Source organism: Tasmannia lanceolata, unplaced genomic scaffold, assembly GCF_043159265.1.
Source record: "Tasmannia lanceolata isolate RefF3 unplaced genomic scaffold, GAP_Taslan_0.1 ptg000016l, whole genome shotgun sequence".
NCBI classification, from domain to species: domain Eukaryota; kingdom Viridiplantae; phylum Streptophyta; class Magnoliopsida; order Canellales; family Winteraceae; genus Tasmannia; species Tasmannia lanceolata.
Genome location: NW_027518693.1, coordinates 11493801 through 11518028, shown reverse-complemented (window position 1 = coordinate 11518028; position 24228 = coordinate 11493801). Strand labels below are relative to the sequence as shown.

The following is a 24228-nucleotide window of genomic DNA, read 5'->3' as shown; positions in this document are numbered from 1 at the left end:
ATTTATAAATTATAATCAAGTGGGACCATGAGATGAACGACCTCGATCAGCATATACACCTGGGCCCACGAGCAGAAAATGGACCCCATTTCCTCTTTTATTTCTTTTAGTAACCCTAATATCTAATTAGGCATCTAATACTAAAATTAACATAATGCAATAAATCATGACTCATTAGGGTTTGATTGAGTGGAAGAGACATGTGAGACGGGTGACATGATTGAGTTAATAAAAATTCAAAAGTCAAGACAGGTGGCCGTCTCTCTTTTTGTTTTAATACAAACGCGTTGTAGAATTTTACTTTCCTCCTACAAAAATCCTATATAAATACTCTCTTTCCCTTCCCTACTCTTCATCAGATCTATTTCCTTTTTTCTGCATATGTCTCAGAGGCCCAACGTTCCTCACTCTTCTTCCATAGCCTTCTCCCTCCACTCTCATCTCCTGGTCTCCAGTGAGATGAACCCTAATTCCAACTGGGCTTAGTTTTTCCTCTTACACTCTTGCTTTTCAATCTAAGAACACACCATATTCTCTCATTTCTTCAATCTATAAACCTTTTTCTCACAAAACCCATAACAAAATCAATATGGGTCTTAAAGGATTCGTCGAGGGAGGTATTGCTTCCATTGTTGCAGGATCCACGACCCATCCTTTTGACCTTATAAAGGTCCGAATGCAACTCCAAGGCGAAACCCAAGCCCATGGGCCCCAGCCCATTCAGACCCTACGCCCAGCTCTAGCTTTCCCCACCACAACAACCATAATTGCACCACCATCACTACCACCACCACCACCACCACCACCACAACGCGTGGGACCCATCTCGGTCGGCATTCGGATCGTCCAATCCGAAGGCCTACCGGCCCTCTTCTCCGGCATATCCGCCACCATCCTCCGACAAACGCTCTACTCCACAACCCGCATGGGCCTCTACGAAATCCTCAAAACCAAATGGTCGGACCCAAATTCCGGATCCATCCCACTAGTCCGAAAAATAGCCGCCGGACTAATCGCCGGCGGCATTGGTGCCGCGGTCGGAAATCCGGCCGACGTCGCCATGGTACGAATGCAGGCCGATGGCCGGCTCCCGGCGGATCAACGCCGGAACTACCGGAGCGTGTTCGACGCGATCACACGTATGTCTAAACAAGAGGGTGTAACAAGTTTATGGCGCGGATCATCCTTGACCGTTAATCGTGCGATGATCGTGACCGCCTCGCAACTTGCATCGTACGATCAGATCAAGGAGACGATACTAGAGAAGGGTCTGATGAAGGATGGGCTTGGGACCCACGTGACTGCGAGCTTTGCGGCTGGATTTGTAGCATCCGTGGCATCTAATCCTGTGGACGTGATTAAGACTAGGGTTATGAACATGAAGGTGGGGCCAGGTGGGGAGGCTCCGTACGCGGGTGCGCTAGATTGCGCCATGAAGACAGTGCGCACTGAGGGGCCTATGGCTCTTTATAAGGGATTTATTCCTACAATAACTAGGCAGGGGCCTTTTACTGTTGTGTTGTTTGTTACACTCGAACAGGTCCGAAAGTTATTGAAGGATTTCTGATGATGACGAAATTTTTTATTTAGCTATCTTCTGTTTTTTTTCTTCTTTTCTTTCATTTCAAATTTCTCAACGGGAAGAACGAGTTGGGGTTGTTGTTGTTTTTTATTAGTACTGGCTATTTAATGAGATTAATATTGGCTATTTAATGAGATTAATATTGCGTATATTATTGAGTTTCTAATTTCTGGACATGTGTTTGGCACGCGAAAGATGAATACGTGGCTCTGTATGATTTGGTTTAGGTGGTGTATTGCGTGTGGGTCCAATTGGAGAACATGAAACCGTGAGCTCCCAAGCAGTGGGAGGAGAGTTGGATCTCTGACCGCGTGCCTGTTGAAGAATGAGCCGGCGACTCATAGACAGTGGCTTGGTTAAAGGAACCCACCGGAGCCGTAGCGAAAGCGAGTCTTCATAGGGCAATTGTCACTGCTTACGGACCCAAACCTGGGTGATCTGGAATTGTTTAGTCTCTAATTTTCCTTGCTTTTTATCGCGTGCGTTATTTTGTTCTTAGTTGTTATTTTTTGTGGGGGCTACCCAATTTGGCCGTCACTTTACACGTGGCACAAATCCACCTATGCTGGAGTGCGGCACACGTCGGCTTAGTTAAGAAGATCACCACCGTTGGCATAGACTTATTGCCGCATCAGAAATCCAGCCTGATGCCTTTGGTCCCGCTTTCATCGGATGGTTATAAACTGTTGATCAATCTTGATGATCTTTAAGCCGTCGATTATTCTAGCAGCAAACGCATCTTAAATATGCGAATGATATCTTTTTCAATGCCGTGTGTATTTGAGGTGCGCTTGCCTCTAGCATTCCTTTTTGTTTATAATTAGAAGACAACAAATTTGAGTTGCCTACATGTTGTTCTAGAAGTTAGAAAAAAGTAGAAATAGAAAGCCGACCTGTAACCATTAACAACCAAGCACACCTAATTCTACTTCTCTCTTCATAAATAATATTCCCACCCTTTGTTTTGATAGTGACACTCCTTATTTCCTACCTCTGAGTCTGGACGTATCTACATAAATAACCAAGTTGATATATACAAAATTATTTCAAAATAACATGCACTCAAATGAATTGTTTGCTGCAAAAAAAACAAAATTTCGTTGAACAATGCAATTAGTTTTTGCAGTCTCCATACATAATATAATACATTCTGACAGCATATTCGAAGACGTGCGTTCCCACTAAACACCATTAGAGTCGATAATTAAAGTCTAATTTTCCGATACACCCCACAATCAACATTTCAGAACCAAGCAGATAAAACCTTTACATTACAGGTTTTGGACCTTTCAGCTGCCACTCCAAGCATGGTATAGTAGCAGAATCAAACTCCTTGGAAACAACCCTAACAATTGGTAAAAACTAGACAAGGTGTTATTTGGATGACTATACAGGGAAAGAAACATTAGCATTACTCTCTTGCAGGTCAGAACTTGTATCATCTGGAGTTGTTTCTAGGCAGAGGACAGGCCAAAGGCGCCTCTGAAGAGGGAATATTACTTGTGTCCACGGTCTGAAGGTCATTTACAATCTGGGAACGCCGTTCTTTTAAAAAGTTAAGCCGGTTTGTTAACCTGGTTAATGCAGAAACTGTGGAACCTGCTCCCTGATATAGCCACAGGTATGAAGTTAGCTCAATCAATTCAGATGCTATTGAAGAAATTTACAATACAATGTTGTGTTATCAAAAGGAAATTGTAGAGATCACATTGAAAGCACCATTCTGGTAAAGTATGATATAGGACCTACCTCCCCCTTCCCGGTGGATTTCGTCAATGCAGCAGACCCCGTTGTAGACGATTCTTCCATATGCAAGCTAGAAGTTGAGCCCGCGGACTTGGTACTAGAACTTGAGCCTGCGGACTTGGTATTATCCTGTTTTGATGGATCTGGCTGTTGCTTCTGAGAAGACTGCTTGTTTGATGGTGTATCTCGTGTGATGACACATACATTCTCAAACTCTGGTCCGGACGAAATGTCCTACACATAACAATAAACAAAATTAATGCAGAAAATGATGGTAATCTATCTAACAGCCTAAGCTAAGAAGAATACATCCATAGTTGTCAAACTCTTACGAGTCGTACGAGTCAACTCCCGAGTTGAGTCGAGTCCCTAGGCTTTCGAGGCGAGTCGCACCGGTGACTCACAGATTGTCAAACTCTTACGAGTCAAACTCTCAAGTCGAGTCGAGTAGCCTATGAAGACTCTTCCTAGTCGTCTGCTGACTCGAACGAGCCGCTAGGAGTTGACTTGAAAAAATAAGACTCTTATAAGTCGAATCGAGTCGAGTCGTTGGGACTAGGCTTTTCTTGTTTTGATGGTTGAAAACTTTGAAGTTGGAACTTAGTACTTAATTATTTTTGAGCATGCAAGTTACAAGCATATAGTTATTTATATTTGTAGCTTAGTGCTTTATCTATGTGCTGTTGGGTTTTATTTTTTACATGCTTCATCTTTTGATATATAATTATATTTTTTCAACTAAATTTATGTTCTTGTCAAAAAGTCCTACAAGTCATGAGAAGTTGAGTCATGAGTCATAAAATTAAGAAATCAAGTCACGAGTCGAGTCATGGGTTGACAACTACGGATACATCATTTTCAGCAAACAGCAGTTCTAAATTTATTGATCAAAATGGCAATTAGAGAGACATGAATGAGAGAGTGAGAGAGAATATTAGGAAGTGTGATGCATTGAAGAGCTTTACAACAAAGATCCTTGGTTGAATCAAAGAAAGTTCATAGGTCAGGGTATATTAGCAAGTGCACTGTATTGAGGAGCTTTACAATACAATGCCTGGTCAAGACAAACAAAATATGCAACAAAAATATTAATTGGAGGGTTTAGTACTGCAATGCTAAAGCATTTAGCACCAGCACCGTTTTGAGAAGTAGAAAAAACAGAGATACCATCACAGTGGTGAGCTAGAATGCAGAAACCTACCTCAGCCCTTCCAGCAAACTTCTTAGAAGAATCGGGCCCAACTTTCGATGGCACCTCAACAGACAAATGAGTAGTTGACCCTGTGGATATGGTACTGTTCTGAATTTTCAAATCCGGCTGCTTCTGCAAATACATTTAGTGATGGGGTCATTTTAAGAATTGCAAAAATCAAAGAAACTGTCATTCTAATAGAAAAATAGCACAGTTCTGTGATGCCCCAGGCGTGTAGGGATTCAAATGTCATCCTTACCAACATGAGAGAGAGAGAGAGAGAGAGAGAGAGAGAGAGAGAGAGAGAGAGAGAGAGAGAGAGAGAATGAGGAAGCATATTAGGAAGCGCAGTGTATTTGAAACCTTTACAATAAAGATGCTTGGTTACATCAAAGAAAGTGCAAATATTAGAGTTCAGTACTGTAAGTATGATCTAGAAAACTACCTCAGCCTCTCCAGAAAACTTCTTAGAAGAATCGGGCCCAACTTTCGATGGCCCATCAGCAGACAAATGAGTAGTTGCCCCAGTGGATTTGGTACTGTTCTGACCTTTCAAATCTGGCTGCTGCTGCAAATACATTTCATAATGGGATCATTTTGATAAATGAAAATATCAAAGAAACCATCATTACAATAGAAGAGCGACACAGAGGCGATGACCCCAAGGGTGTAGAGATTCAAACTTCATCATTACCTACAATAGACAGACAGACAGAGAGACAGACAGAGAGACAGGCAGGCAGACAGAGAGACAGGCAGGCAGGCAGGCAGGCAGGCAGATAGATAGATAGATAAAGAGGATACTAGGAAGTGCAATGTATTGAAGAGAACGAGGGAGCATATTAGAAAGCGCAATGTAATGAAAGGCTTTAGAATAAAGATTCTTTGTTACATCAAAGCAAGTGCATATAGTAGAGAGTTTATTACTGGAAGTATGATATAGAAATCTACCTCAGCCTTTCCAGCAAACATCTTAGAAGAATCAGGCCCAAATTTCGATGGCTCCTCAGCAGACAAATGAGTTGTTGTCTCTGTGGATTTGGTACTGTTCTGAATTTTCAAATCTGGCAGCTGTTGCAAATGCATTTAGAAATGGGAGCATATTGAGAAGTATAAAAATCAGAGAACCGTAATTCTAGAAAACCATAACGAAGAACGCCCCAACAGTGACGCCCACGTGCATGAGAGAGAGAGAGAGAGAGAGAGAGAGAGAGAGAGAGAGAGAGAGAGAGAGAGAGAGAGAGAGAGAGAGAGAGTATTAGGATGTGCAATGAATTTTAGATGTTTACAATAATGATGCTTGGTTACATCAAAGAAAGTGTGTAGGTGAGGGAGTGGATAACGAAGTGCACTTCATTGAAGAGCTTTACAATACAGTGTCTGATTATGTCAAAGTGCATAGTAAAAGAAACATTAATTGGAGGATTTATTACTGGGATTGGTCCCACCCTAAAACGGCGTGGGCATACCTTATGTCGTCAAAAAAAATAAAAATTACTGCAATGCTAAAACATTTAGCACTAGCATCATTTTGAGAAGTACAAAAATCAGAGAAACCATCATTTTAGAGAAGTGTGATGCAGAAACCTACCTCAGCCTTTGCAGTGGCTTTCTTAGAAGAATCAGGCTCGGCTATAGATGGCTCCTCCGTAGACAACTGAGTAGTTGCCGATCTTAATTTGGTATTATTCTGACTTTTCAAATCTGGCGGGTGCTGCAGGTGCATTTGGCAATGGGATTATTTTGAGATGAGCAAAAACTGGAGACACTGTCATTCTAGTAAAGCATGATGAAGAGTGACCCGTGATGCCCCAGGCATGTGGGGATTTAAATTCCATCCCTACCTATGAAAAAATTTTAAAGCACAATGCAGAGACCTACCTCACCCTTCCCAGATGACTTCTTAGAATAAGCAAGCCCAACTATTGATGGGTCGTCAGTAGACAGATAAGTAGTTGTTCCAGTCGATCTGGTAGTGTTCTGGGCAGTTTGCCGGTTTGGTGATGATGGGTCTTGTGTTGTATCAGTCTCAAAATCTCCTCGAAGCGGAAAATGCTATGCACGTATAAACACATTATTGCCGCAAGTGAGGGTAATAATACAATATGAAGAATAATAATCAGATGGAGAAAGTGATTATTATAAACTTGGCATCAGATGTATTCATCAAAATAATAATTTTTAAAAAAATAAATTAACAAAGATTTTATTCCAATAATCATGCAATTAAAAGAAATGGGGGCAAGTTGTCCCCATAACAGATTACAGATTACTGAGTAAGCCCATCAGGGCATCTAACAAAAAAGATGAAGCCGAGACAGGTTATGCCACCACCCCCCTGACCCACATGGGTGACAATGGTTTCAGACAAAAGAGCCCCATCTTTGGCCAGAGCGTCCGCCCTTGAGTTTGTGGATCGGCGCCTACGCAATAATCTTGGGTGGATGATGCGGATCAGGTCGCGGATTTCATCCAGCAAGAAGGAGATACCCCACGGACCAGAAATCCGATTTGAAGCCCACGCAATGGCATTGGACGAATCTCCTTCCATGATGAATGGCACATATTATTAACGGCATACCATTTGAGTCCTAATAGCAGTGCTCTCGCCTCAGCCTCATTTGCGTCACTGAAGCCAATAGATCCGGAAAAAGACATAATCTCGGCCCCCATGTGATTTCGAATGACCCCGCCAATTCCCGCGAGTCCCGGGTTCCCCAAAGAGTTACCATCAAAGTTAAACTTAAACCACCCAGCCGGTGGAGCCACCCATCAAAATAACAATTAGATAGCGAATCTGCCTTAGATTTATGTCTATATATATAGTTGGGTCTCTAATAAATAATGCTCCACAAATTTCTAATCTCTTATATCATATTGCTCAGACCAGGAATCGACATTGTTCCTTTGCTGGTGATTTATACTCTTTTATTTCTAATACTTAATACAATAATCCAATGATATAAGATATAAGGGAGTTGAGGTTCAATCCTAGCTTAACTACACAGAAAAATATAAGAGAGTACCTTCTTAGGAAACACTGTTCAAAGTACATACATGCAAACAATAATACCGTTCAAAGCAGTGTTCCAAAACAAGGATGCAGGTCCGAACATGGCTAAAGCAAATCCTGTTGACTTAGCACGATGCAGTTGAGCTCTCGGTTGGCGCGGCTGAGAACTCGGTTGAGGTGGTCATAACTACAAAGAGTCAAAGGAGTTCTTATTGATTTTGTATATAAAAACGAGGACATGGACAAGAACGCGGCCAAGGTAAAAGGGAGTTGACTCGGAAGAGTCCACGATGACATAGGGAAGTGTTCCGGAACCATATGGGGACTATCATTGCTTCTTATTCTGGATCGGCCAGTACTTGCGATGCCAATGAGGCGGAAGTAACCGCCCTTTTATTTGGACTCAAATGGTTCTGTAAGCAAAGTTTGGGCCCCCTGATTGTTGAAGGGGACTCCGCCAACACAATCGCCTGGACCTGTAATTGGAGCTGCAGACCATGGAGATTGGCATAAAAAATCAACGAGGTCAGAGATCTTGTTCGGATTGTGAAGCCCCTTATTGAGCATAAGAGAAGAAGAGCAAATTCTATGGCGGACACTCTGGCAAAACACGGTGTCAACCTCCCATCTCCCTGCATTCACGAGGGAGCTCTTGTAGGTGCTATAGGATAGGCCTGGTCGGGACCTAATTGCCTTTAAGAGGGCTCATGTAATGGGATTTGGGTAGGGGTTTTTGGCTTTTGGTAACCATGTACATATTGGGATTGCTTTATGGGACATCTTGTCCCTATTGCCTGTAATATTGGTTTTGGTGGAATAAAATTTGTTACCTTTTTAAAAAAAAAAAGACATAGGGGAGTTTTCAAACTATGGTTCAAAGCACATACTATATGTAAGTACATAATGTATGTAGGTACATAGGAAACATTCTTTAGTCTCTACAGTGGAATTCGTTGTGGTGGTCGCAACAACCATGGACTCTGGCATAGCAATGGCAAGACACTAATGAGAGATGCAGGCAGGGAAGGTGCCGAAGCACCAGACTCTCGCCTGGCAATGGCAATAGGAGGTTGCAAAGTTTTTTTTTTCTTGCTAAGCAAAACAATATAAAACATGGTGCACCAAAAACACGAGTAGGGCAAAGACAAAGTGTTGGACGAAGGAAATGTCGAGTGGATAGGGGTAAAAGGGAGGATGGGTAACACCAATCATGTGTGTGTGTGTGTGTGTGTGTGTGTTTTTGTTTGTGTTTGCGTGTGTGAACGATATTAGAATACACCAAACACCCAAAGTGCATGCACAAGGCCACCGATGTCGACACCGTCACAGGGTATGAAGTATGAACATATTTCACTTGTCACAATAATGTGCGCTTGGAGTGCTTGGTATATGCACAATTGCACATCATTCTTCATTAACAGATGACCCAGGTACATGGACTTATATATCTATACTGGGCAATGTATCAGCCAGTGTTGAAACCCAATGCAAATATCAGTCATGTCAGCTGATACATGTTGCATATAGGATGGGCATTAGCACATAACAAGTTCATAGTGTCTGGTATCGGTCGTCAAATATCTGATACAAAAGTGCAATATGATGCATAATCAGGCAATATTTTAAACAATGTTTATGCATAGTCTAATAGATAATTGAATTTGCATACATTAGATGCACGTCTTGCAACAACCTCTCAATACAAATCAGCTCCCATTAAGAAATCAAGCTTCTTTATCTCTTCTATGAGGATTTCTTAGGCCAATCTACAATTTTGAGTCCTTTTCTTGCTTTATTAAATAAATTTGGAAAGTACGGAAAAGTGCAATTTGGAAACAAATACAGGACACGGCTTAATACAACGTTGAAATATGGCATTCATTAAATGCAGTTTTACTTCTTTTCAGCTTGTAAATTTAAGTGCACTAACAGGTTCCTCTTCTTGGTGTTTCCAACACTATGTATACTTGGATTTATATGTTCTTACGCGTTATCACATGTTCACTCATGCACAGAATGCAATTCATGTGCGTCTTGACGCATAGACCAAACACTTGAAGAAAATGATGGTCTTCCCATACAAAGAAAACAAATACAAACGAATAATGTGAAAAGAAATTCTTACTTGGATGCTTGCTAAAGAAATTCATGACTCAAGCCCTCATATAATATTAGAAAATTTTAAATGAAGCCAATAGAAAGGCATACCTCACTTCTGTTTGACTTTTCACATAAAGTAGCTGTAGTTTCAACATCCTTTTGCTGAGCCTTCCTGTATTGAACAGATTAATAGAGCAATTCATTGAACAAAGAAACATAATCCAAAAACAAAACCACTTTGGAATTCTTTTTTTTTTTTTTTTTTGAATGGTACCCACTTAGGAATTCCTGAATTCTGTGAAATCTATACTGGGACATGTTTTCAGATACCAAAGAGGATTTTTATACTTATACAGGTCAGTACCACAAAGAAAATCATAACAGAATCGAAAGAAATAGAATTTCTCTACTCTTGGATCTTTATTACAATCAAGCCTAATGAGTATTTATATGGAACACTCATAGGCACAAACATAGCGAGCCAATGATAAATATGGATATAGATTAATATAAGAATAATCCTAATCTAACCTAGCAACCTCATCTTATCTAGTTGCTTAATCTAACACCCAAACGAGTCCACAGTGACATCTGGTGATTTCATTTAATCATCCAACAGTGAGATTTCATATTCTCTTACATGCCCCTCAAATGTAAGTGGATTGGAAATCGACATACTTTTGATTAAAATAAAATGCCCCCATAAGAAAAGAAAGAGAATCTCCTTATTTTATGTACATTGTCAAAGGTTGACCGCGACTTGTTGGAGAAGAACCAAAATGAGAGAATGAGAGAATGGAATGAGTTAGGGTCTCTCCCCTTTACTCAAGTATATATAAGATGGGAAAGAGGAAAAGACTACTATGCCCTTATGGCATACATACATAGAAACACACATAGATATCCAACACTCCCCCTCAAGCTGGAATGTATATATTACACATTCCTAGCTTGTTACAAATATCAATAAATTTAGCTTTGCTCAATGGTTTGGTGAAGGTGTCCGCTAGTTGGTCAAGTGAAAATAATACGTAACACGCCCTGGTGGATCCTATGTCTAATGAAGTGGCAGTCCACCTCAATATGCTTGGTGCGCTCATGAAACACAGGATTGTTGGCAATATAGATAGCCGCCTTGTTGCCACAATACAACTCTGCAAGAGAAGATGGAGGAAACCCAATCTCAGATAGTAAAGAACGTAGCCAAATGAGCTCACTACAAGTGTGAGACATAGCCCTGTATTCTGCTTCAGCACTTGACTTAGATACAACATTTTGTTTCTTGCTACGGCATGACACAATGTTTCCCCCAACAAAGGTGCAATATCCAGTAGTGGATCGTCTGTCAGCCGGAGAGCCTGCCCAATCAGCATCACAAAAGGCCTCGATCTTCATGTGACTATATTTCTTGAAAAGTAGCCCTTTCCTTGGAGCACTTTTCAAGTAATGAAGGATATGCACTACAGCTGCCCAATGAGAGGTATGAGGGTCACTCATGAATTGGCTGACCACTCCTACAGAATATGAAATATCAGGACAAGTGACAGTAAGATATATGAGCTTTCCAACAAGTCTCCTATATCTGCCAGGATCCTCTAATAAGTCTCCCTCTTCTGGAAGGAGCTTTTTATTTGGTTCCATGGGAGTACTAGCAGGATTGATCCCCAATGATCTAGTCTCATCCAGAAGGTCCAAAACATATTTTCGCTGAGAGAGGGAAACATTTGTACCAGAGTACAATACCTTAATCCCTAAGAAGTATCGAAGGCGACCAAGATCCTTCGTAGAGAACTGCTTCTGAAGAAAACTCTTCAATAGTTGAATGCCACAAGAGTCACTCCCTGTAATGATAATGTCATCTACATAGACTATGAGAATGACATATCTAGCATCAGATTTGAGGCTAAAGACAGAATGGTCCACCGTACATTGCTTCATACCATATCCTATGAGAGAATCACTGAACTTGCCAAACCAAGCACAAGGGAATTGTTTGAGGCCATATAGGGACTTGTGAAGACGGCAGACAGAGGCGGTCAACTCCCCCTGAGCAACATACCCTGGAGGTTGCTCCATATACACCTCCTCAACCAAAGTGCCATGGAGAAAAGCATTTTTGACATCAAGTTGGTGAAGAGGCCACCCATAGTTGACGGCCAATGAGATAAGGACACGCACAGAGGGTATTTTGGCAACAGGGGAAAAGGTGTCAGTGTAATCAATCCCATAAGTCTGAGTGTATCCTTTAGCAACCAAGCGTGCTTTGAGGCGCTCAACTGTGCCGTCAGGAAGGTATTTGATGGCATAGATCCATCTGCATCCAACTGGGTTAAGTCCAGGAGGAGGAGGAACAAGAGCCCAAGTCTGATTCGCCTGAAGGGCGTTCATCTCATCGTCCATAGCAGCCCGCCAGCCAGGGTGTGCCAGTGCTTCCTGCAAAGACTTAGGCAAGGAGACAGAAGACAACGAAGCTACAAAGCCACGAAATGCAGGTGAGAAACGGTCATAAGAGACATAAGACGATAAAGGGTGAGCAGTAGTACGTGAGCGTGTACGAGATGCAATGGGAGAATTTAGTGGAGGGCTAGAAGGCGGCAATACCTGTGAAGTAGGTGCTGTGATCTCTGGATGGGACGAGATTGGCGCAGGCAGAGCTGGAGACGGCTAAGGACGGGATCGACGCTTGTAGATCCGAACGGCCGGGAACCTGTGGAGGAGGAGGGGGAGACGGAGGAGCCTGCATGGGGGCAGAGGAGAGGGTACCACATCGGGAAGGACTGGGAGAGGAAGAGGAACCGAAGGGACCTATGGAGGAGGACTCGCAAAATACGGAACAGACTCGAAGAAGGCAACATCGGCAGAATCAAAGCACCGACGAAGGCTAGGACTGTAACACCTGTATCCTTTCTGGGCGCGGGAGTAACCTAGAAATACACACCGCTCAGCCCGGGGGTCTAGTTTGTCCACCCCTGGGCCCAGCTTGTGGACAAAACACACACAGCCAAACACGCCAGGGGTAAGAGGAAAGGGTTCACCGTGAGGGTGAAGGACCGAAAATGGGGATTGATTGCTTAAGGTTGACGAAGGAAGACGGTTAGCGAGGAAGCAAGATGTAAGAATGGCGTCACTCCAATATACCTTAGGAACATGCATCTGAACAAGAAGAGTACGTGTCATGTCCAGAAGGTAGCGCAACTTCTCTCAGCAACACCATTTTGCTGCGAGGTGTATGCACATGAGGATTGGTGTAGAATGCCATGAGTGGCTAAGAAGTCCTGAAACCCACTCGAAGAGGAAAAATACTCTCTAGCATTATCTATTCGTAAACACTTAAGGAGACAATCATATTGAGTAGCAATTTCAGCATAAAAGGTGCGGAAAGCAGTAAACACTTCAGTACGATTTTTAAGTAAGTAAACCCATGTCATTCGACTAAAATCATCCACAAAGACAATAAAGTAAGTATATCCAAAAAAAGACTTGGTCCTCGAGGGACCCCATACATCTGAATGAACCAACGCAAAACGTCTCAAAACTCTACTATCAAGCCTAGAAGGGAGCGACACACGATGATGTTTCCCGAGTTCACACGACTCGCACTGAAATGACTGAAGGCTAGAGGAGACAATGGAGGTCTGCCTGAGACGCTGAAGAGATGGATGACCAAGACGACAATGCCATTGATAAGCATCAATAGAGCTGCTCAAAATGGTGGGAGAGGGACGGCACTGGAGGTGATAGAGGCCGCCCAGCTCACGACCCGTTCCAATCGTCATCCCAGTCGAGAGAGCCTGAAAACACAATATGAAGGGAAAAATGAGACAGAGCAATGCAAAGATTTAGTAAGTTGGCTGACTGATAACAAATTAAAAGGAGAGGTGGGAACATAGAAGACAGGTGATAGAGTTAGACCCTCACGGGGTGACAAAGAACCAGTACCAGAAATGGGAACTTTGGTGCCATCAGCTAGAGTGACAAAACGAGAATGAGAAGGAAATGACTGAAATGATGTAAGGGATTAAGAGGTACCCGTCACATGGTTGGATGCCCCAGAATCAATGATCCAGGAGCTGGAGCTAGGAAGAAGGGAAGCAAGTGCACTACCTGACTGGGCAACCGCGGCGGATGGAGGGTGGCTGCTAAGGCGGAGACGCTGAAGCTCCTTATAATCAGCTCTGGTGAACGCAAAAGGCTCGTCTGGAAGATCTGAAGTAGAAGACTGGAATGTGCCATCAGTAGGGGATGCAGCAGAGAAGTGGGCAGCGCGGGAATGACGGAGGTCTGGATGAAGCACGAAGCAAGTATTAGCACGGTGACCATCCCTTTGACAGTGAGTGCAATATGACCTACCACGACCACCTGTACCACGGCCACCACCCATCACACGACCACGACCACGGCCAAAGGAGCCTCGAGCACGGCCAAAGGAGCCAGTGCCACGACCAAAAGGACCAGTGCCACGACCGGAAGAAGTCCCAGTATCATAAGAAGCAAGAGCGGAACCCTCTGAAGGAAGCATAGTGGAGGAGCCTCCCGGGGCACACTGCTGAGCACGGGAGTAAATCTCTGGGAGAGAGGGAATGGTCCCTGACCCAATCATCTGCTGACGGAATGGTAAGAAGTCCAGGCCCAAGGACTCAAGGTAGTGTATAGCCCTAAGCTGATCCCGCTGACGAGCTAGAACCGTCAGATCTGAAGTGAGGGGCATAAAGACATCGAGCTGCTGGCATAGAGAGATAAACCGGCTATAATGGTCGGAGAGGGATAAGTTGCGACGTTCAAGACGAATCCACTCAGAGTAGGTCGCACAGATGTGAGTGAGGTTATCAACTCCAAAGAACATGAGAGCAGCATGCTCCCAAATGTCCTTGGCAGTCGCTAAGTCCATCATCGGCCGAGAAATATGAGAAGCCATGCTCTGCCATAGTAACGTGCGAACCATCGCATCATCCTGACGCCACCAGTCATAGGATGGATCTGAGGAGGGTGGAGGACCCCACTCAATGAGAGACACTCTGCGGCGAGCGAGAAGATAGGTCTCAACAGCCCTCCTCCAACTAAGATAGTTGGAGCCGTCAAGGCGCTCCGAAGTCATCTGGGGAAGGACTGCTCAACAGAGGGAGAGTACATTGTGGGATGGTAGCTCAAAAGAGAAGGAGCCCCGGGAGGATCAGTCACACTGTCAGTAAGGGAGGGGGAGAGAGGAGGATCCGAAGTATTCGATGGATCCATCAGAAGAGAAAAAGCTCACGACGGCCCGAAAGGAGATGAAATATAAGAGACAAAGAGAAGTCACAAGGGCGACTCCATCAGACGAGCGCGGCTCTGACGACACAAGAGAATGAGGAGAGGCATATAGAGACAATGCACATGAAGGAGCATAGAGAGAAAGATTCGGGCCAATGCCGAGAGGAAATCGGAGCAGCGAAGAAGAGGAATAATAGAAAGAGGAGATTTAGGCCATGAAATAGGGAGGAGTAAGTGAGGGATTTAGGGTTTTATGAGGTAGAGGATTTAGGGCTTTAAGAAGGGGAAATTAGGAGTGAAGATTTTGGGGTTTTAGGAGGGAGAAGAAGAGGGAAATAGAGAAAGGAGTGAGGGGAGAAAGAGGGACACCAGGTGGGGGGGGAGTGGAGGAGGAGGAAGAAGAAGAAATAGTGAGGGGGGGCAAGAGGAGGAGAAGAAGAAGAAGAGAGGACGAAGAGAGGAAGAGGGAAGAAGGAGAAGAGTGGGAAATGGGTTTAGGTCATGGGGTTGGGTGGAGAAGAAGGAGAAGAATCTCCAATTTGGTCCCTAGGGCACAAAAACCCTAAGGCTTTGATACCATGTTGGAGAAGAACCAAAATGAGAGAATGGAATGAGTTAGGGTCTCTCCTCTTCACTCAAGTATATATAAGATGGGAAAGAAGAAAAGACTACTATGCCCTTATGGCATACATACATAGATATCCAACACGACTGATATGCATTGATATTGTTGCAAGAGGTATCGCTTGCAAGATGAGCCAGGAAGCGGGCTTACTTTCGGTGTCGATGGGTGAGTCCTCATGGACTGGTTTTGAGTTCCGATTCTCATGGGAATGAATTACCTTTCGTAATGGCCGTTTCTTTAGAGAACGGTGACTAAAATAAAGGAAAACGTCATGGGCCATTTTTGGATAAAAATCCTCAGAAGAAAGGAACTACTCTTTTTCTTATGGGAGCATGAGTCACTTTTTCAAGCACACACTTCCAAGAACGGATGCACCTTAATTGAAATGGACCAAAATACGAAATTACTCAAATTAGGATTTGATGACCCAAGTTAACCAGTGAAGTAGAACGATGGCAAGCGGTTGGTCGTGATGACAACAACTTTCAATAGCAACATTGGGAAAAGCGCGACAACTCTAGGAATATGACAACACATGGATTTTTAGGGGGTTTGGATATCATTGGGAGGTGTATTTCACGTAAGACGAGGATACATGTTTTTGGAGTAAAGGGGTACTAAATGCAAGGGGGAAAACTAAGAAATTGGAATGGAGGTGGGGGCCATCATCAAATTTGGTGAAGGGATTTGCTAAAGACAAAATGAAGGGGTGTGAGAAATAAAACATTGGATGTCTTTTCAAACCCTTCTCATTCTTATATCTATTATTTTTGCTTCGTTTAGATCATCAATGTTTGTGCCTAAGAAGCCAAATGGTTTCAACAATGATGGCCGAAGTGGTGATGTCAAGGTTCCATCTGAGTCCCCGCCATCAGTCTCGTCCACGTCTACGCTTGTACACCTTAAATCCACGCCCATTGTTGATGTCCCCATCAGAGAGATTGAAGAGGATGTTAAACACAGAATAAGAGCAGGTTGGTTGAAGTGGAAGCATGCTTCAGGAGTTCTGAGTGACCGGAAAATACCTACCAAGTTGAAGGGAAAGTTTTATAAGACAGCTGTGAGGCCAGCCATGCTGTACGGCTCAGAATGTTGGGCCACCAAGAAGCAGCATGTGCATAAGATGAGTGTAGCGGAGATGCGAATGCTTAGATGGATGTGCGGCCACACAAGGTTAGATCGAATTAAAAATGATGACATCCGTAAAATAGTGGGGTTGGCACCAATTGAGGAGAAGATGAGAGAGCACCGCTTAAGATGGTTTGGGCATATTCAACGTAGGCCTTTGGATGCTCCAGTGGGAAGAAGTATCTCGTGCCAAGTTGATGGAATAAAAAGAGGTAAGGGCAGACCGAAAACAACTTGGGTAGAAACAGAGAGGAAAGACTTGAGGGCTAGGAACATAACAGAGAACATGACCTTGGATCGGAGAGAATGGAAGAAAATGATCCATGTAGACGAACCCAACTAGTGTCAAGATTAGACTTAGTCAATTTGAGCCGGGTAGACCCTTTCACCTTCTTCATGAAAATTTTCTAAAGGATTCATTAGCCGACCCCAACTAGTTTGGGACAAAGGCTTAGTTGAGTTGAGTTGAGTTGAGAATTGATGGAAGGAAGATGACAGTGGAGGAGAACCTAGTGGAGGCAGCAAAGCGCGAGGACAGCAGTTGAGCAATGATGTCGGAGCGAAAACGGTCAATCATGAGTGATGCAGGGCCGGCGACTGCGAGATCGAATGGTGATGATCAATTGAGGGCAGGCGAATGGTTTGAGAGGAGAGAGTCATGGCAGGCAAGGATTTCAAGCCATTTTCATTCACTTGGGAAAAAAATCTATAAGTTTGTCGAGGCTAGGCAGATGAATTCCCTCTGATACCATGTTATAAATGGTATTTCACTAGCATTTGGGTCTTGACTACAATCAGCCTTAGTGAGTTTTTAAATTAAATGCTCAAAGGGATAAACATAGCAAGATAATGATAAATGTGGAAATAAAGATAAGAAAAATCCTAATGTAACCTAGCTACCTCAACTAGTCTAGTGACCTAATCCAACACCCAAACAATCCAACGGGACATCCGGTGATCTCATATACACTAACATACAATAGTGAGATCTCATATTCTCTAATAAGAACTTTGATCTATCAACTAAATATTAACGGTGCTAGCTAAATGCAAAATGTAATAAATGCAGAATCAAGAATGAGAAATATCAAGATTGTCAAGCCCAATCAAATTTAAGAAGGAAAAATTAAAGAATGTGGGAAATTGCGCGCGCGCGCGCGCGCACACACACACAGAGAGCTAGTCTAACAGCTCCAGGTGTTTTTTTTTTTTAAAGTGACATATATATTGATACCATGAAGAGTACAATGGGGACAAGAAGCCCCTAGGACCATTACATAGTATCTAAATAGGCAATTCAGGGCATACCCTGAACTACCAGAGAGCATTGGGACTATCGATACTAAACATTTATAAAATCCAAAAACCCGTGTATCTCGACCCAACTTTAAGACATCCTCCAGGACATCCCATTGTTCCTTCCTTCTTTTTTGAGAAATAAGATTCCCCAAGTGTATCATAGACAACAACCTATTTATCTAAGATTCATTCTATTTCTTTGTCCTCTTTACTTCCTCCATTGTTATGCGTCCAGAGTAGGGGTGTAAACGAGCCGAGCCGACCCGAGCTTGGCCAGGCTCGGCTCGGCTCGTTAAGCTCACAAGTGAGGCTCGGCTCGGCTCGGTCAGGCTCGCGAGCCTTACCGAGCTCGGGTTATATTATGTTCACACCCCTCATCTTCCCTGGACAGCCCTACTAGTGTAATTTGACTACTTTTTTACACTATGGGGGGTGGTCCTAGTAACAAATGGGGTTCCAAAAATGAAGTGACATATTTTGCCCCCCCTTTTCACTCCATGGACAACCCTTTTAATGTATATATTAATATATAATATATATATTTAAATATATTAAATTCTTAACGAGCCTTAACGAGCCGAGCCGAGCCGAGCCTGGCCTAACTCGGGCTCGGCTCGTTAAGGATTCAAGCCGAGCTCGAGCGAGCTTCCGAGCCCGAGCCAAAATTGACACCCTTAGTCCAGAGCCCAAATACACAGAAATCTTTATCGGGATACCAAAAACAAGTGAACAATCTGATCCTTAACAGCTCCAGGTGTTTTGTTTAACTCTTCAAGATGCATGCCTTTTAGTGCAATAATGCATATGGGTATTGGCTAGTGCAAGAATGAATATGGTTATGAAGTGTCGATCTCTATCTACTAGTGCAAGAATGTATATGGTTATGAGGTGTAGATCTCTACTTTCATTGCATTTGCATATTGGCTGTCCTTTCTCGCCAATGTCATATCACAGATAAAAAAAGGGCCGCCTAATGCACGAGGCTCTCGCCATTGTGCTCTGGGGAGGGCTAGAGGTACGCAGCCTTACCCCTGCTTTGCAGAGAGGCTGTTTCCGTGACTCGAATCCGTATACATGAACATGATATACGTAGTTCATTGGAAATGTTAGAATATCGAGTAATATAATGGGCCCATCAATAATGGCATATAATGTAATTTGTACACATCTCATTGGTATAAATACATGAGGTAGGTCATGGGTTTGATTTCTGAAAACTACGAATCTCCTCTCCTTTTCTCCTCCTCCTCCTCCTCCTCTTCTCCTCTTCTCCTCCTCTCCTTTCTCTTCTTCTCCTTCTTTCACATGTGACATGGTATTAGAGCATGAAATTTGAACATAGGGTTTGAAGGATTCAATCCTTTCTCCTATCTTCCACTACATTCTCTTTTCTTTTTCTCTTTTGTTCTTGGTGCAAATCAAACTAGGTGTTTCAGTTTAGATCGGCGTCTCCTCTCTATGAATGGTGGTTAATAACTGTTAGAGAATGAGAAGAAGAGAAAAAGAAGAAGTGAAGCCCACTTCCTTTTACTTTAATATATATAGAAAGAGAACATACAAATGACCACTATGCCCTTAGGCTATGTAACACTATGTAATACATCTTCTAATACCTTCTAACAATCCCCCTCAAGCTGGAATATATATATATATATATATATATATATATATATATTGTACATTCCAAGCTTGTTACATATGTCACTCAATTTTGTATAGCTTAAGGGCTTTGTGAATACATCAGTTAACTGATTAGTTGATCTCGTGAAAGAAACATGAATCTCGCTTCTTTGTATCCTCTGGCGAATGAAGTGGCAATCAACCTCCATATGCTTGGTTCTCTCATGAAAGACCGGATTGGTATCTATATGAATAGCAGCTTTATTGTCACAATAAAGCTGAGCTGAAGCAGATGAAGAGAAACCAATCTCTGAAATGAGAGAACGTAACCAAATAAGCTCTCCACTGGTATGAGACATAGCACGATACTCTGATTCGGCACTCGACTTGCTTCTTACTTTTCCACAACACTAGATTGCCACCAACAAAGGTGCAATATCTAGTGGTGGATCTTCTATCTGCTGGAGATCATGCCCAGTCTGCATCACAGAAGCCTTCTACTCTGGTATGACCATGCTTGTTGAATAGGAGGCCTTTACCTGGCGCTCCTTTCAAGTAGCAAATAATCTGAATCACTGCTGTCCAGTGAGAAGTACGGGGTGAGCTCATATGTTGGCTGACTGCACCAATAGCAAAAGATATATCTGGACGAGTGCCTGTAAGATATATGAGCTTACCCACCAGCCTCCTGTATCTGCCAGGGTCATCTAATAAATCTCCTTCTTCTGGAAGGAGTTTCCCATTTGGGTCCATGGGAGCAGACACAGGTTTCACTCCAAGGTGACCTGTCTCCTCAAGAAGATCTAGAACATATTTCCTCTGTGAGAGGGAGAGACCTCTAGTAGAATATGCAACCTCAATGCCAAGAAAGTATCTGAGACGGCCCAAATCTTTGGTTGAAAACTCTTTCTGCAAGAAGGTTTTCAGCCTGTATATCCCCTCTGAATCACTGCACTGCCTGTAATGATGATGTTGTCGACATATACTATCAATAGCACACAACCAACAGTAGAATGAGAACTAAAGACGGAATGATCAACTGCACATTGCTTCATGCCATATCGCATGATAGCATCACTGAATCGTCCAAACCAGGCTCTAGGGGACTGTTTGAGGCCATATGTAGACCTAAGTAACCGACATACTGAGGAAGACATCTCCCTCTGAGCAACATACCCAGGAGGTTGCTCCATATACACCTCCTCAGTAAGCTCACCATGTAAGAAGGCATTCTTGACCTCTAACTGATGCAGAGGCTAGTCATGTGTAATGGCAAGAGAGAGAAGTACGGAAACCGACGAAATCTTGGCAACCGGCGAGAAAGTCTCTAAATAACAACACCAAAGGTCTGAGTATATCCTTTGGCCACCAACTGCGCCTTAAGACGCTCAATAGTACCGTCAGGTAAGTGTTTGACAGCATAAACCCAGTGGCAACCAACTGGAATAGCCCCAGGAGGAAGAGGAACTAACTCCCATGTCTGATTGGTCTAGAGGGCCTGCATCTCAAGATCCATGACCGCACACCATCCCGGATGATCAAGAGCAGGTGGTAAAGACTGTGGCAAAGAAACAGAGGACAAAGAGGAAACAAAACTCCGAAACATAGGGGTGAGAGGATCATATGAAACAACAGAGGAAATAGGATGAGCAGTACTGTGAGAACGAGTACGAGAAGCAATGGGAGAATCTGAAGTAGAACTAGGGAAGATGGGTACCTGAGATGTGGAAGGTGGGATCTCCAGCTGCAAGGGCGAGGGCGAGGGTGGAGGAGGATGAGCTGTAGATCTCGGCCGACGATGATGAGCTGTAGATCGCGGCCGACGAGGATATGTCTGCGTAGGAGCCGGAGGAGGAGCCTTAGGAGCTTCAGGAGCCTGTAGTGAAGAGGAGGGATCACAAACAGGAGTAGTCTCAGGAACCAATACAGGAGGGGTGAGGAGAGGAGCCGGAAGGGCTGGGAGGGGAAGAGAAAGGTCCGAGTCAGGAACTATGGAAGGAGTCTCATAAAAAGATACAAAGTAGGACTCAGACTCAAAGAATGTGACATCGGCAGACACAAAGGACCGACGCGGGCAAGGACTGTAACAGTGATAACCTTTCTGGGTACGGGAGTACCCAAGAAAGATGCACCGTTCAGCTCGAGGGTCTAGCTTATCGAAGCCAGGACCAAGGTGGTGAACAAAACACACACACCCAAAGACCCTAGGGGTGATAGGAAAAGGGTCATGACCAGGGTATAACACAGTAAAGGGGGAAGAGCCACCAAGAACCGAGGATGGAAGCCGGTTGGCAAGGTGGCATGCAGTAAGAACAGCATCACCCCAATAGCTCTTGGGAACTCGCATCTGAATAAGAAGAGAGTGAGCCCCATCGAGTAAAGATCGCATCTTCCTTTCAGCCACACCATTCTGCAGAGAGGTGTGAGCACAAGAAGACTGGTGGATAATACCCCGACTGGAAAGAAAATCCTGGAACCCATGGGTAGTGGAGAAATATTTTCTAGCATTATCTGTGCGCAAGCATTTGAGGGTACAATCAAACTGATTTGTAACCTCAGAATGAAAAGTACGAAAAGCAGAGAAAACCTCAGAACGATCTCGAAGCAAATACAACCAAGTCATGCGAGAATAGTCATCAATGAAAACAACAAAATATCTATATCCAAAAATAGAAGGAGTTCTCATAGGACCCCATACATCAGAGTGCACTAAAGCAAAAGGGGGTGAGGCCCGACTAACAAGCCTAGAGGGAAAAGACACAAGGTGATGTTTTCCAAGTTCACAGGCCTCGCACTGAAAAGATTGAATAGGAACATAAACTATAGAAGTGTGCCGTAAGCGCTCAATGCATGGATGACCAAGGCGGTAGTGCCACTGGTAAGTATCAACAAAGCTGTGTAAAATGGTACGTGCGGGAACACCATCCAGACGATATAGCCCATCTACCTCACGTCCTCTACCAATCGTCCTCCCAGTCGCAAAATCCTGAAATAAGCAGTAAGATGGATAAAATAAGACATAAAAGTTAAGAGATTTAGTGAGCTGACTGACTAAAAGTAGGTTAAAGGGAGACTGGGGAACACAAAGGACAGAGGAGAGGGTAAGACCAGGATAGGGAGAGGTACTCCCAGTACCAGAAATGGGACTAGTGCAGCCATCAGCGAGGGTCATAGACTGAGATGAAAGAGGGCTAAAGGAACTGAGTGATTATGAAGTACCTGTCACATGGTTCGAGGCTCCCAAATCAAAGATCCAGGAGCTCGAGATACTAAGAAGAGAGGCAGGGGTGCTACCTGGCTGTGCAAAGCCAGCACTGGGAGGGTGGGTGGCCAAGCGTAGGCGCTGGAGCTCATCATAATCGGCATGAGTGAAAGATGGTACAACCGGACTGGAGCCGGAGGAAGATGCCCGAGGGTCAGAGTCGTCGAGAGTAGAAAGGTGCGTTGATCGCCCAAAATAAGATGGCTGCGGGGGACAACGCTCAGGATGTAGCACATAACAGGTCTCATCACGGTGACCCTCGCGCCGGCAATGTGTACAATATGGACGAGGATGGCCACTATACCCTGCCACCAGAATCACGGCCACGACTACAATCACGGCCATAGCTAGAGTCACGGCCACGGCCTTGGCCAAACGTCCCACCACCACGGGCAAACCGATCTCCTGCGGCATATGCAGCTGTAGCAGGACCATAAAAAACAACAAGAGTAAGAGAGGCCGCACCGAGACACTGTTGAGCCCGCTGATAGACCTCCTCGAGGGAAGGCATAGTACCAAAACCATAAATCTGCTGGCGAAAAGACATAAACTCGGGGCCCAAGTTCTCAAGAAACTGAACAACTCGGAGCTGATCCCGCTGCTGTGCGGCGATGGCCAAGTCTGTCGTCAAGGGCATGAAAACATCGAGCTGCTAACAGTGAGAGACGAACTGGCCATAGTTTGTAGAAAGAGGGGTGTCGCCACGCCGAAGATGCATCCACTCAGAATATGTGGCACAAATACGGGAGAGGTTACCCATGCCAAAAAACATAACTGCAGTATGATCCCAAATCCTCTTTGCAGTCGGAAGCTGCATCATAGCCCTTGAAATTTGTGGGATCATACTCTGCCAGAGTAAACTACCGATATGAGCATCATCTGTCTCCCACTGCTCATAAGTGGGATTCGAAGCCGCAGGAGGGTCACGACATATGGTGTAGACCTTCCTTTTGGCAATGAGATAAACCTCCACCGCCACTTTCCAATTCATGTAATTGGAACCATCAAGTTTGACTGTGGTCATCAGGAGGAAGGATGCATCACCCGATGAAGAGGAGAGGAATTGTCTGAGAGAGGGATTTTCTTTAGTAAGGGGGTCCATAGAAGGAACGAAGGTGAAATAGACACAACACACGACGGCAAGGCAAGAGAGAATGGAAAGGAGAATGCCTCTAGGGCGTAAAGAGACCACGATGTGTGGCGAGATAATGTGACGCAACTCCGACGAATGAGAGGAGAAAACGAAGACATAATATGGCCTCAGGGCATAAATGGAGAAGATGAAAGGTTGGAGTCGCAAACAAAGAAGAAAAGAAGAGGGAAAGAAATTTAGACCATAGGGAGAAAGAGGGTTAGAAACTTAGGAAGGGGGGGTTAAGGGTTTAAGGGTTTATGAGGGATAAGAAGGGAGGGT

General features: G+C 43.9%; 2 protein-coding genes across 5 annotated transcripts in view; one reads left to right on the top strand and one right to left on the bottom strand.

The window, feature by feature from the left end:
• The first annotated feature begins 340 nt into the window (after positions 1 to 340).
• LOC143848997 (mitochondrial uncoupling protein 5-like) lies at positions 341 to 1731 on the top strand. Its single transcript, XM_077358041.1, has one exon. The coding sequence runs from the start codon at positions 590 to 592 to the stop codon at positions 1565 to 1567; it is 978 nt and encodes a 325-aa protein (XP_077214156.1). The 5' UTR covers positions 341 to 589; the 3' UTR covers positions 1568 to 1731.
• A 946-nt stretch (positions 1732 to 2677) lies between these two features.
• Positions 2678 to 24228, bottom strand: part of LOC143849197 (rho GTPase-activating protein 6-like) — a 52308-nt gene continuing 30757 nt past the window's right edge. The window contains exons 22-29 of one of the 4 annotated variants that reach the window (XM_077358260.1): positions 9742 to 9805; positions 6402 to 6575; positions 6112 to 6234; positions 5472 to 5591; positions 4966 to 5088; positions 4530 to 4652; positions 3332 to 3562; positions 2678 to 3188 (exon numbers count right to left, since the gene is read on the bottom strand). In XM_077358260.1, the coding sequence (XP_077214375.1) occupies positions 3021 to 3188; positions 3332 to 3562; positions 4530 to 4652; positions 4966 to 5088; positions 5472 to 5591; positions 6112 to 6234; positions 6402 to 6575; positions 9742 to 9805 (1126 nt within the window). In that variant the 3' untranslated portion in view covers positions 2678 to 3020. The remainder of the gene's footprint in view (positions 3189 to 3331; positions 3563 to 4529; positions 4653 to 4965; positions 5089 to 5471; positions 5592 to 6111; positions 6235 to 6401; positions 6576 to 9741; positions 9806 to 24228) is intronic. The other 3 variants (XM_077358261.1, XM_077358262.1, XM_077358263.1) reach the window with 3 other exon arrangements.